The sequence below is a fragment of the Chanodichthys erythropterus genome, chromosome 18 (genome assembly GCF_024489055.1).
Source record: "Chanodichthys erythropterus isolate Z2021 chromosome 18, ASM2448905v1, whole genome shotgun sequence".
Lineage (NCBI taxonomy): Eukaryota > Metazoa > Chordata > Actinopteri > Cypriniformes > Xenocyprididae > Chanodichthys > Chanodichthys erythropterus.
The window spans coordinates 19,334,753-19,347,442 of record NC_090238.1 but is presented as its reverse complement, the minus strand read 5'-3'; the positions used below and the strand labels follow the sequence as shown (position 1 = coordinate 19,347,442).

The following is a 12,690-nucleotide window of genomic DNA, read 5'->3' as shown; positions in this document are numbered from 1 at the left end:
TGTGTGTGTGTGTGTGTGTGTGTGTGTTTGTGTGTACTGGGTTGACCTACATTATGAGGAACTTAAAGGTACAATTTGTGATATTTTTTTCCGCTAGAGGTCGCTAGAAGCCTATTCAAAACAAAAGCGTAGTTTGATGACGCCAAGTTTTAGAGCGGAAACTTGGGACATGTGGTCTCCATCTCAACGGACGGTGCAAAAGAATAGGGATTGGAGTCTGGAAGAACTCATGTTCGTGGATGCGATTATTAACATTACTGTAGTATGAAGCAGAGCAGGACCGAGTGTTGCGGGAGCTGAACGAGGAGCTGGAGCGATTGATCAACACACGCCTCACAAGCAGCGGGACTTTTATTATGACACAGTCGCCGGCGCCGCTTCCGCTTTTCCGGTCATGAGTTTACGGGAGCTGTCCTTGTCGACGAACCAGCGGCAGATGGTAAACAGTAATTATGTTCCATAAATAAGTAACAAAATCCACCATAAAACATGCAAGAAGTAAATAAGGAACTGCTTGAAGCAAGTTAGTGGTTTGCTGGACGCTAGACACTACTTCCGCATTTGTCCACGGCACTGTTGTCATGTGGTTTCTACATCAGTAAAGGCGGTAACAAAGGTAACTGACGTCATTGACAGGCGACTGCACTGCCCCGTGTCACTGTTTAGAATGGGAATTTTCTCATGATTTACAAGTAGTTGAAAACATTAGAGATATTGTTAGTAATCAGCTGGACAAAATATATAACACTAGCCTAGTGGTTTTTGGATATTTTACTGCAAACATTTTACATATTGTACCTTTAAGTTAGTGCTGGGTGGTATACTGGTGTGTGTGTGTGTGTGTGTGTGTGTCACTGGTGTTTGGTCCAAGCTGAGTGTAGTAAACGTGCATCCATCATTTACCTGCAGGCAATCTGCTTCAGTTTAGGCTTTTAAAAAGATTGATATCACATTTTAATGTGCATCTGCTTGGCTGCTTGTGCAGAAAGTGAATCTCATGTGATAAAATGGTAATGATTATTTCAGTGAAACACTCAAGACAATTCAATTTAAACTCTTTGAACTGCTCTTTTCTCAAGTCCTAATTTACAATCATTATTTCCTCTCTACATAAGAAGTGCTTCTTTATTCTTTTATTAAAAACATTATCACAGGGATCTGTTTCTGTAAGCCATTGTCTGTTATAAAACAAGAATGTTGTCATCATTTTGTTATTTATAGTAACATATTTGGTCATATTGACTCAATTTTATTACTTTAATACACATTTTTTTAATGTGTTTTTTTTTCTGCTCAAGTTTTCAAACCACCTAATGTGCAGTTACTATGGTTGTAAGGGAATCTAGGCAGCCCAGATGTAATGTTTTACTGCTTGAAACAAACACCGTCACAAACACACCCTGGAAGGAAGTGATGGTCAGCTTCAGATAATGCCTCTCTAAAGCAAATATAACCAAAAAGGGAGAGAAAGAGATGAAAGAGAGAATAGACAGAAGACACAACATGACATGATGAAGCCAAGATTAAATAAATTTGTAAAAGGAAGATAAAAGGATAATTTATATGGTATTTAATAGATGTAAATCTCTGAATATTAAACAGATAGTATTAATCTTGTCATGTCTAAAACACATAAGTCGTTGTGTTCATATATGTGTAGATGAGAGAATTCATGTGCGTTTACACATTTGTTCAGACCAGTGACGTGGCTCAGGTACCAGAAGAAAAGGCGGCCCACAGCAGTCGAGCTCAACTCACCAGGAAACCCAGTGACAATGGTGAGAACATTCAAACTTTATTTCAGGAAAATTTTAGCTTTCCTAAATACGAATAAAACTACAAATTTACATTTAAAAAAAAAGATTTTACAGTTTTATTTAAAAATAAAATGTATTGACCCCCAGCTTCAGTGAATTCATGTGACCATGACTGTGTTTGCTCTGGGAAGAGAGACAGATATTTTTCTCTGGTGCCACATAGGTGCCAGCATGACCGAGAAACTATGATTATTTTTGTCTAATTAGTGCACCACTCTGACCAATGACTCACTACAACAGCCACATTAATTTAACCTCTTGCATTAATAAGAAAACCATGAGTGCCTCAGTATCAACAGATCTGTACTTGAATTACAGTCTTTATTCACTGATTTTTCCTCTACTGTTTTAGTTTTTACACCCTTGGAGAATGGAACAGAACATTTTCATATTACTGAAAGGAAATCAGAAGAATCATCTGTAAGCATCACAAAATCTCTTTTTACACACTTTGTATAATATTTTTTATGCTGTTGTTTATTATGCCATTGACAGCTGTCAGGTGTCTATAGATCAGTCAATATAGGCAAATTCCTTAAAGTCTTGGATACCCAAAAAAGGGGGAGGGGCAGTTGTCACCATATCCACATAAATTAAACAGTAAAACAAATATGAGGTGCACTACTGTTAGAAAGTTTGGGGTCAGTAAGTTTAAAAAAAAAAAAAATTATTATTATTTACCAAGGATGCTCAAAAGTGTTGACTTTTCATTGTTACAAAAAATTTGAAATATTTCAAATAAATGCTGTTCTTTTGAGCTTTTTATTCATCAAAAATCCTGAAAAAACATTTTTTCATTCATAGCTACTCTTTAGCCCTGTTCTCGCCTGTTTGCTTTCTGAAAATTAACCTTTTTAAGAAAGAAAAGGTATAGAGACCATGTTATTTTAGGTCAGAGGAAAATGCATTTTATAATGAAGCTTAGTCAGAATTTTAAATGGTTTGTGTCGATTCTTTCTGACGTTGATATGAGCTAGCTAGCTGCACTTCATTCACTCATGATTCTGTGTCAGGATTTAATCGCATCTGAACTATTCTGAGGTCATTTGAGTGTGTGTGTGTGTGTGTGTGTGTGTGTGTGTGTGTGTGTGTGTGTGTGTGTGTGTGTGTGTGTGTGTGTGTGTGTGTGTGTGTGTGTGCGTGTGCGTGTGCGTGTGTCTGCTTGTACTCACAATTTCCCAGGAGCTGGTGGAAAAAGTCCAAATTTAAGAAATGCATCCACCTTAGCCAAAGTCTGCAGCCCAGTAATGTTTGGATTCTGGAATAATTCTTTATTTAACTTATCCTTCTGGCAATAATATTTCATTATTAATATTTTCCTTTCATTGCATTACATAAATTAAATCTGAAATATTCAAATTCAGAAGTCACTCTATATTTTTAATAGTCTCTTTCTGTTTATGTCCCTGTTTGTTTAAACTGTAGTCAAACAGAGAGCTGAAGAGGGACCCCATGCTGCTCAATACTTATGTGGCTTTGTTTGGATTCACCCCCCAAGACAACCAAGACTTGGAAATGAGGTGAGAGGAAAGCAAGGAGGCATAAGCTGCTGTTTTATTTCTTTCCAGTATTTATTTTGTGGTATCAACAGCAGATGCTAGTATTCTACTAAAAGCTATAATAAACTTCTTGATTCCTCACACACAGACACACACACACACACACACACACACACACACACTAGAGAAGTGATGAGTTATTCAGTGTCACAGCTGATTTGAGTCTTTACACCTGTATCATGTGATAATTTGTAATTCCTCTATTCCCATCCAATATATCCTCAACAGGATATGCAATTAGTTGTCACGGGGAGGCTGTTGGCTGTCGGCTGTCTGCTGGACAACTTCTTGATGATAATGATTAGCTCAGGGTTTCTTAGTATGCAGAACACACACTGTGTGCTTACCTACATTGACAAGCATTCTCTTGAATAAATATGAGTTTTGATGGGGAAAAAAGTTGTAGCTTTTCAGTTTTCTGCTTAGACTGCTTTTATGTTGTTGCTATTAAGACTTTGTTTAAATAGATGCTGACCTTTTGATTAAGGTGCGGTCACACTTGCAAAATTACTTCAGAATATGGGCAACTGCACAGCGTTCCCTATCTGTCAGTCACATTTGACGTAATGTCAAAGACTGACAAATGGAGTCTTACTTGGGAGCCCTAATCACCTCTGAGTTGGCTTCATGTAACGAGAATTTCACACTCATCAAAGCTTTCAATCCAAAGTTAATTCCAAAATTCTTTTTGTATTATTGAAAGGATATGAAATGTACTAATTTGTCCTAATGTGTTCCTGTCTCCCTGCAGACCCGGAGATCGAATAATCCTGGCAGATGATTCTAATGATGACTGGTGGAAGGTAAAATCATGACAAATTTGCAGACTTTTTGATCCAAGATTTCCACTTTCATGGTTAAAAATTGATTCTCTTCTTTATGCGACATTCTGCATCATTCTGTAACTTGATGATTTAAAACAATGATGGTCACAAATAGTAAATTAGAAATGCATAAAAAGAAATACATAAATATACATTGTTTATAAATATACAAATCTGTAATGCAGTTCACCACCAATAGATGGTTAACATGATATTTGGTTGGTTCCATTGAAGCATTTCAAAATTGAATATACAGAAAATGTTTCAATTCCCCTTTCCATGCAATTACAAATTGATTTGCAGATTAAAGCTGCAAAAAATGACACCAAAGCACCATAAAAAAATCATTAAAGTGGTCTATATGAATGTTGCAAACAGATCAAAATTAGTTTTTATGTCAAATGGTATGGCTTTAATCAACAGTATATTTTAAACAGTTCCTGTCCTTGATTCTGACTGGTCAATAGCTGTGTTTTATTCACGATAAAACACGACTATGATCGCTTCACCCAACGGTTCTGTGTATCACTACACAACACCCTTAGCAACCACTCTTAGCAACGTAAAGTGTTTGTTCTCAATTGATATTTTTCATTGAAGCTTACTGTATTATGTAGAAGAGTATTGTGAGAAAGAGATCGAGTGAGCGAGTGAATTTATTACCTGCATTCAGTTTTAGCATTTTCCTTCAGGTCAGTCCTATGTTCATAATAAAAAATCTGTTTAAATGTCCGATGTATTATCTTGTCCTTTTAACAGTTAAGGGGTTTTCCCGTGACTGACAGCACTAGTCAAAGCATTTGTCTGTTGCATCTTGTTCCATGTTCACAACAATTCAGTCTTTTCAATGTAAAAGTCTTTGCTACTGACTGACACACTCATACAGTCTTTGCCTCCATCTAATGGCGTAATAATGTAACTTCTGTTGCTGTTCATGGTCAGGGACTATTTTTTCCGGTGGAAGGAAGGCTTTTGGTAAAAGTTTAATTCAGGAAAGTTGCATTGATACATATTTCTGGATTTAATATTTCTATTGTGTGGTAACCGTTTTATCAAAGCAATAAGGTACTCGAGGCCAGTGCTGTATCGTGAATAAGTCACTTATAAGTGACTTATTCATGATACAGCACAGCCTCTCGTACCTTATTGCTTAGATACGTTTCTGTGAGTTAAAATATTTGTTCTTGTGTATCTTACTAACAATTCCAGGGTGTGATTGAGGATAGAATAGGTTTTTTCCCAGCATCCTTTGCGCATCAGGTGAGGGCAGGCGACAGGGTGTTCAGATGTCACCGAACCTTTATTGGCTGTAAGGAACAAGGGCAGATCACCCTGAAAGAGGGACAAGTGAGTACATTTCTTAATAATTTCTAACTTGGATTCCTGCCACAAACAGCTTGATAACGCTGCTGTATCAACACACTTTCAGATTTGTGTCAGCAGTGAGGATGAACATAATGGCTTCATCAGAGTAGCCAGTGGAAAAAAGAGAGGATTCGTTCCCTGTGACGTCCTGGAGAATATATGAAATGAAAGAATGGAGAAAAGAAATGGTTAAAGAAAAAGAGACTTTCCAGAGCTATGACTCCAGCACTGCCTCCTGCCACCTGTAGGGTGAGCAGACACTGCAGGGCTCTCAGGAGGGATCAGAACAGCCCTGTTCTAACCCCTGTCTCCCTCAGTGACAAAGGAAGAATGTACACTGACTCCAAAGAGTATTTGGACACCTAAGTTGCACCTAAAAATTCAAAACATTTCATTTACTAACAAAACTATCAAATTATCTGCAAACAAATGATGCCATGCTTTTCTCAGAACTAATTTCACTTTTCTAAGCCATTTTTTTTTAACCAACTACTGTCAAGGTTCTTTTAACAGTGTATGTGTTATATCATTTAAAACCTAAAACTATATTTCTTTAAATGCCACTTGGTTTGATATTTTGAAATCTAATGCAATGCATACTTCAAGTTTAGCTCAATTGTCCAAATACTTTTTGGGGCCATTGCATGTGTGTTTCATTAAAGGGATAGTTCGCCAAAAATGAAAATGATCCCATAATTTACTCATCCTAGGTGTATCAGAGTTATATTCGAAAATATCCAGCTCTTCCAAGGTTTATAGTGATTACAGTTTATAAAGTTTTTACAGTTTATAAAAATAGTTTTTTTTTCTTATGAAAATGAATCGCTTCGCTTCAGAACGACTTTATTAAACCCTGGAGCTTTTATGATGGATGGATGCGCTTTTTTGGGCTTCAAAAAAATGGCACCATTCATTCCCATTAAAAGCTTGGAAGAGCAAGGATATTTTTAAAATTGTAAATCCAATTGTGTTTGGCTGAAAGAAGAAAGTCATATACATCTAGGAAAGCTTGAGGGTGAGTAAATTATGGGATAATTTTTATTTTTTGGTGAACTATCGCTTTAACTGTTAAATGTATGTCTTTTTTTTTCTGATCTGAGAGAATTGTGTTTTCTGTATTTAATTTATTGAATGTTGGTGCAACATTTTAACTATCAAGTATTCACTATAGCATCAAAACTCACTTCACGCTGTTTTGAAATCTTAATTAAGACAACATATTTTAACATTTTTCTTCAGATTTTTCATAAAATCCAATACATGTCGGTTGCTATATAATATGTTCTTTTTCAGGCTTTTTTTTTTTTTTTATAAATGTGCAGGTGTTTATTTATTATTTAATTTATTTTTTACTATTATTATTTTTTTATTTTGTATTTTATTTTGTTTCAGTAACACTTCATAATTTGACAATTTATTTTTATTTAACTTGCTTTCAAAATGTTATTTTCCACTCATGCTTCTGAGGAAAGAGCAGGAAAGAACAGATCTCAGCTGTGTCAGTGTTTTCAGATGTTACTTCTAATACAAGGCAGAAATAACATTCTTTGATCAAACACACCCCCTGGACTGTGATAAAACCATGTGGACAAGGGTTTCAGCCAACAAATCTTGACATGTTTTAATGTCCTAGTGTGCTCAGCAGTGTCTTGATTTCTCAAACATTTTATATGTGCTACATGTCATACCGATTATCTTTTATTAAGTAAAAACAAGGCATTATAAGAAAAGAACAATTTGATGTTCGAATTTTGAATATTAAAAGCTAAATGAAGCAGAAATAGGTATTTGCTGCACCATCACAGCAGGTATGAATGAAGAAGATGATTACAGTAAAGATTTTTAAATGAAAGTTATTATTATTATTTGAGTCTAGTCAAATAATATAGGCATCATGTGTTGTCCCTTTTAAATGATACATAATCTCTGTCTCTTAATAAGATGTTGCACAGAGCTGATATAAATATATATAATTTAACTCTAGTCCGGTCTTTTGATAATCTTTTCATTTTAGCTCAATGAAGCTGGCTGATTGTATAGCATCATGATGATATTTCTGTTTATACTTTATGTACAGAATTAAAGTTTATTTATTGATCTGATTGTGCTGTGCTTTATTACATTTAGAGGTTTTACACATTTAAAGGTGCCCTAGAATCAAAAATTGAATTTACCTCAGCATAGTTGAATAACAAGAGTTCAGTACATGGAAATGACATACAGTGAGTCTCAAACTCCATTGTTTCCTCCTTCTTATGTAAATCTCATTTGTTTAAAAGACCTCCGAAGAACAGGCGAATCTCAACATAACACTGACTGTTACGTAACAGTCGGGATCATTAATATGTACGCCCCCGATATTTGCATATGCAAGCTCATGTTCAAGCATTACACAACGGCAGCCAGTATTAATGTCTGGATCTGTGCACAGCTGAATCATCAGACTAGGTAAGCAAGCAAGAACAATAGCGAAAAATGGCAGATGGAGCGATAATAACTGACATGATCCATGATATTTTTAGTGATATTTGTAAATTGTCTTTCTAAATGTTTCGTTAGCATGTTGCTAATGTACTGTTAAATGTGGTTAAAGTTACCATCGTTTATTACTGTATTCACGGAGACAAGAGCCGTCGCTATTTTCATTTTTAAACACTTGCAGTCTGTATAATTCATAAACACAACTTCATTCTTTATAAATCTCTCCAACAGTGTGTAATGTTAGCTTTATCCACAGAGCACAGCCTCAAACTCATTCAGAATCAAATGTAAACATCCAAATAAATACTATACTCACATGATCCGATGCATGCAGCATGAATGCTCGGGAGGGCTGGGAGCGAGAGATTTAAAGGGGCCGCGCAGCCTGAATCGGTGCATAGTTAATGATGCCCCAAAATAGGCAGTTATAAAATTTATTTTAAAAAACTATGGGGTATTTGGAGCTGAAACTTCACAGACACATTCAGGGGACACCTTAGACTTATATTACATCTTTTGAAAAGACGTTCTACGGCACCTTTAAAGGTAGGGTAGGTACATTTAAAAAAAAAAAAAAATCTTTTGTTATTCTGGTTAAAACTCTCTTCACATCCTGAAAGAAAACAATAATATAAGTATCTTCTGTGGAAGTCTCAAGACCAAAAAATGTGCATTTGGTCCACCATGTGGTAACCGTACAGGTCAACCCCTGATGCTCTATCTGGAGTTGTTCGTATCCTCAGATTTGGATTTATGCGTTCAATGCTGAAATGAATCTGCAGCAGTCAGGTGGTACAAGTAAAAGCTCTGAAGTTGTTTACGTTCATTATTATTTTTATTTTATGCTTTGAGACATGAGGTAATTTAACACCGTCTCTCATCTTGTGACGCTTTGCAGACTGCTGTGTGCGTTAATATCTTTTGAAGGAGGCGTGTCTTTAGAGAGAGTGCTCTGAAGGGAGGGTGGGATCTTATGCTTTTAGAGCTAGCTTGCTATTGCTACCCACTCTGAAATTGCCTAGCCTACATTTAATAGAAAAATATATATATGAAAAATTGGTTTAAAATATCTGTATAACTATATTACCTTAAGCTTCTGCTAAGAAAAAATAGACCATTGCAATATACAAAACTAAAAATCGGACAAACACTGCAAAAATATTACAGTAGCCTAATATTAACACACTGGAGTCCTCCAAGGTCATTTTACTACAACCAATAAGTTGCATTTGTGTTAAATCAGACAGTTTAATGGCACTTTTGACCAGTCATGATGAAAACCAGGTACATGTTCAGCATCATTACACAAGGTTTTATTTTTATAAAGAGGCGCTGTAATGTCTGATGGCTGCGGGTGGAATTGACTAAATGAGCTGAGTGCAGACATTGTTCATCGTTGATTCTAGTTTTGCCATCGCCCTGTGCTGTCACTGCCGTCAGCGAGTCTGCAGTGAGGCTGGTAATAGAGTTGGCCTTCAATTTGATCAGATGCCTGGAAATCTGTTGTTGTTCACCCAGCAACACAAGTGGTCATTGCTAGAACGTCTCCCATGTGTTCAAAACTACGCAAGTGCCACGTTTAGCTATGTTCAAATGCACTGTACAAGCTCCACCTCACACCACCTTTAGCCTATGTTGTTCTACTTTTTTGACACTGGAATATAAATTCTCCAGTGCATCTCTGTTCAAATTGTCTACAAACCAAGGGGAAATATATAAATAAATAAAAATGACAGAGAACGAACCATGATTAAAATCCCCAGAGGAAGTGTTTGGGGTTTCTAGAGAGAATGCACTAATATAAAAGTCATTTTTGCTTTGTGCAGATTACATATTATTCATGCTTGGAGGAGAATGAACATAAACTAATGTTGTCCTAGTGTTTGGTAGCAGAATGGGTACATAGGCAAGTACAATTGTGATTCTAAACTTTTCATGATATTATAGCAGTTAATTGGCTAGTTAACAGAGTTTGCAGATATGCTTGGTGTTAAAGATATAGCCTTCATAAACAGTGCACTAGTGTTCTCATTTAAGCATCGCTTTTTGACCGAGACAGATCTAGCTTCAACAGTCGGACAGATCAATATTTCAAAGAAAATACAGAAATGATCAGATAGCGCTACATCCTTAATGACAATGGATGAAATGTTTAGACCCTTACTGATAATTAAATCTAGAGTGTGTCCACGATTGTGTGTAGGTCCATGTACATGCTGAGTCAGATCAAAAGTATTCAAAACAGTTATGATTTCTTTTGCCATATTGGATTCTGCATTTTCTATGTGGATGTTAAAGTCCCCAGTAATAGCAAAACAGTCAAACTCTGAGGAAATTGCTGATAACAGTTCTGTAAAGTCCTCCACAAAGGCTGGAGAGTATTTTGGAGGCCTTTAGATAACTATAAGTAGAATGCGAGGAGCACCTTTTAATACAATACCCAAGTATTCGAAAGACAAGTAATCACCAAATGACACTTGCTTGCATTGATAGACATCTTTAAATAGAGCAGCTACACCTCCACCTCTCCTAACAGCTCTGCAGACACTCATAAAAGTAAAGTTAGGAGGGGCTGTTTCATTCAGGATTGTTGCACTGCAGCTGTCTTCAAGCCATGTTTCATTTAGAAGCATAAAATCTAGGTTGTTTGTGGTTATTAAGTCATTGACTAGAAGTGATTTATTTTTAAGTGAACGAATGTTTAGAAGTGCTAACTTAACAGTCTTACTTTCTGTCTCTACAGTAATCTTAGTTTGACGTGTAATAGGTAGCAGATTAAATGGGTTTGCCAAACGGTTTGAAAAGGCCTTAGGCTTTCTATAACGTAATAAAACAGAAATAGAGAAAGCTGCAGGCACACTGGGTTCCCGCTTGTTCTGTAAACATTTGATAAAGTCACTGTTATCATAGCGGGGACCCGACACACATCACTGAGAGCTGTTATTGGTCATTTGTATAATAATTTAGCTCTACATTTGAATATTCTATTTAACTCTTTACTCTTATTGTACTCGTTCATTCGGTTGTCAGAGTCCATAGGGTCCTCGCACTGGCCATTCATTAATTATGCGGGCCCACGATCACAAACTCGTCGGTCACTAGACAGAGGTAATTGACTATACTGTTTAGAAGGCCGCTTTCATGCTTGCTCTATCTAAAAGTATTTGTTTAGTCCCCATAGATCTGTATACACTTGAATTAAAGTAACACTAACTCTAGTCAGAGGTCACAACCACTACTACAGATATGCTGACCATTATTACTCCTCTGATAGTAGCTTTGGTTTGGTTATTATGCCATGGTTTCCCATGTACACTTATGCCTCGTTTCCACTGAGCGGTACGGTTCGGTTCGGTACAGTTCGGTACGGTTCGGAGCGGTACACCTTGATCAGGCTTGCGTTTCCACCGCAAACAGTACCCTTGGCGTATAGGCGTGGTGTAGCCGGAAAATAGTGATCGACGTCATTCTCGCGCGAAGAAGAAAACGATATAGTAAACAACAATGGAGGACATACTACAGCAGATCTTGTTCTTGCTTCTCGGCTTGTGGCTGTCTGTCACAAAAAGAAGACGAGTTTTGCATTCGGTGTTTCAGAATACCAAGATTGCAAAGTTCAGACGTCCATGCCGCAGCACCTACCAGCAAGCGGAGGAGAAAACCCGAGAAGGGTATTCCTGCACAACCGGAGGCTGCAGTTTCAGGACCGCATTTCTAGGACCGCGGTTCTAGGACCCTAGTTTTTCGTGACAGCGCCACCTACCGTACTGGATCAACACTAATTAAAGATGAACAATGTGGACAGCAATCAGACGGTGAGTACCGATATGTAATTAAGTTTTATTTGATAACGTTTAAACGGTGCGAAGTTTACATATTGAGAACTGCTAACTATTAATTAATAATTAATTCCCACCAAATTAAGAATTTGTGAGCTAGTTTTATTAATTACTACGATGTTAATTCGTGGCCATGATTTCATAAATCCTTGTTGAGTTTTAATGACGAAGTATTATAAGTGAATCTAGCCAGCACATTAATTAAACTTATCAGATGACAAGAGCATGGTTGATGTAAGGTTTGTAAGATTTACCTGCAGCTTAATGTATTAGTGTGAATAGTGGCTTAATATTTGTTGTTTTACCATATTTAAGTATAAAATATATATAATATACATTCCAGTTGAATATGTTAAACAAATGTTTCTTATTTATCTCTCTCTGTCTCTCTCTCTCTCTGTCTCTGGCTCTATCTTTCTCTAGAGTTGAAGCCTACAGCCATTCTATCCATGCAGCAACTGATGGAAAAGGGGTTCGCTTTGGTGCTGTTGTCGCAAAAATGACATACATATAAATAAACAAACAAACAAACATTCTTGAATCATTCTTGTGTCTTGTCTTGCCTCTCAACAACCTTTAAAATATCGGCTGTAATTTAGTGACTGCATACGCTGATTCCAACTTTAACTTACTTGATAATGAGCTAATTCACTTTAAGGAGGTTAATCAATATACTGTATAATTCAAGAGACTAAGACTTAAAGTTCTCCATTTTTTACAATTGTTTTAAAATTGATATACAATTTTCATTTATATTTTGTGTAAATTCATGTTTAAATTTAAAATTGTGACTCAAAGCACACTT

The 12,690-nt window shown here is 36.4% G+C and overlaps 1 protein-coding gene across 2 annotated transcripts in view; it reads left to right on the top strand.

Moving 5' to 3' along the window:
- Window positions 1–6,878, top strand: part of stac (SH3 and cysteine rich domain) — a 28,803-nt gene extending 21,925 nt beyond the window's left edge. For both annotated transcript variants that reach the window (XM_067367724.1, XM_067367723.1), the window contains 6 exons: window positions 1,697–1,778; window positions 2,170–2,237; window positions 3,243–3,337; window positions 4,128–4,179; window positions 5,410–5,547; window positions 5,630–6,878. In XM_067367724.1, coding sequence (XP_067223825.1) covers window positions 1,697–1,778; window positions 2,170–2,237; window positions 3,243–3,337; window positions 4,128–4,179; window positions 5,410–5,547; window positions 5,630–5,728 — 534 coding nt within the window. In that variant the 3' untranslated portion in view covers window positions 5,729–6,878. The remainder of the gene's footprint in view (window positions 1–1,696; window positions 1,779–2,169; window positions 2,238–3,242; window positions 3,338–4,127; window positions 4,180–5,409; window positions 5,548–5,629) is intronic.
- Window positions 6,879–12,690: the final 5,812 nt, after the last annotated feature.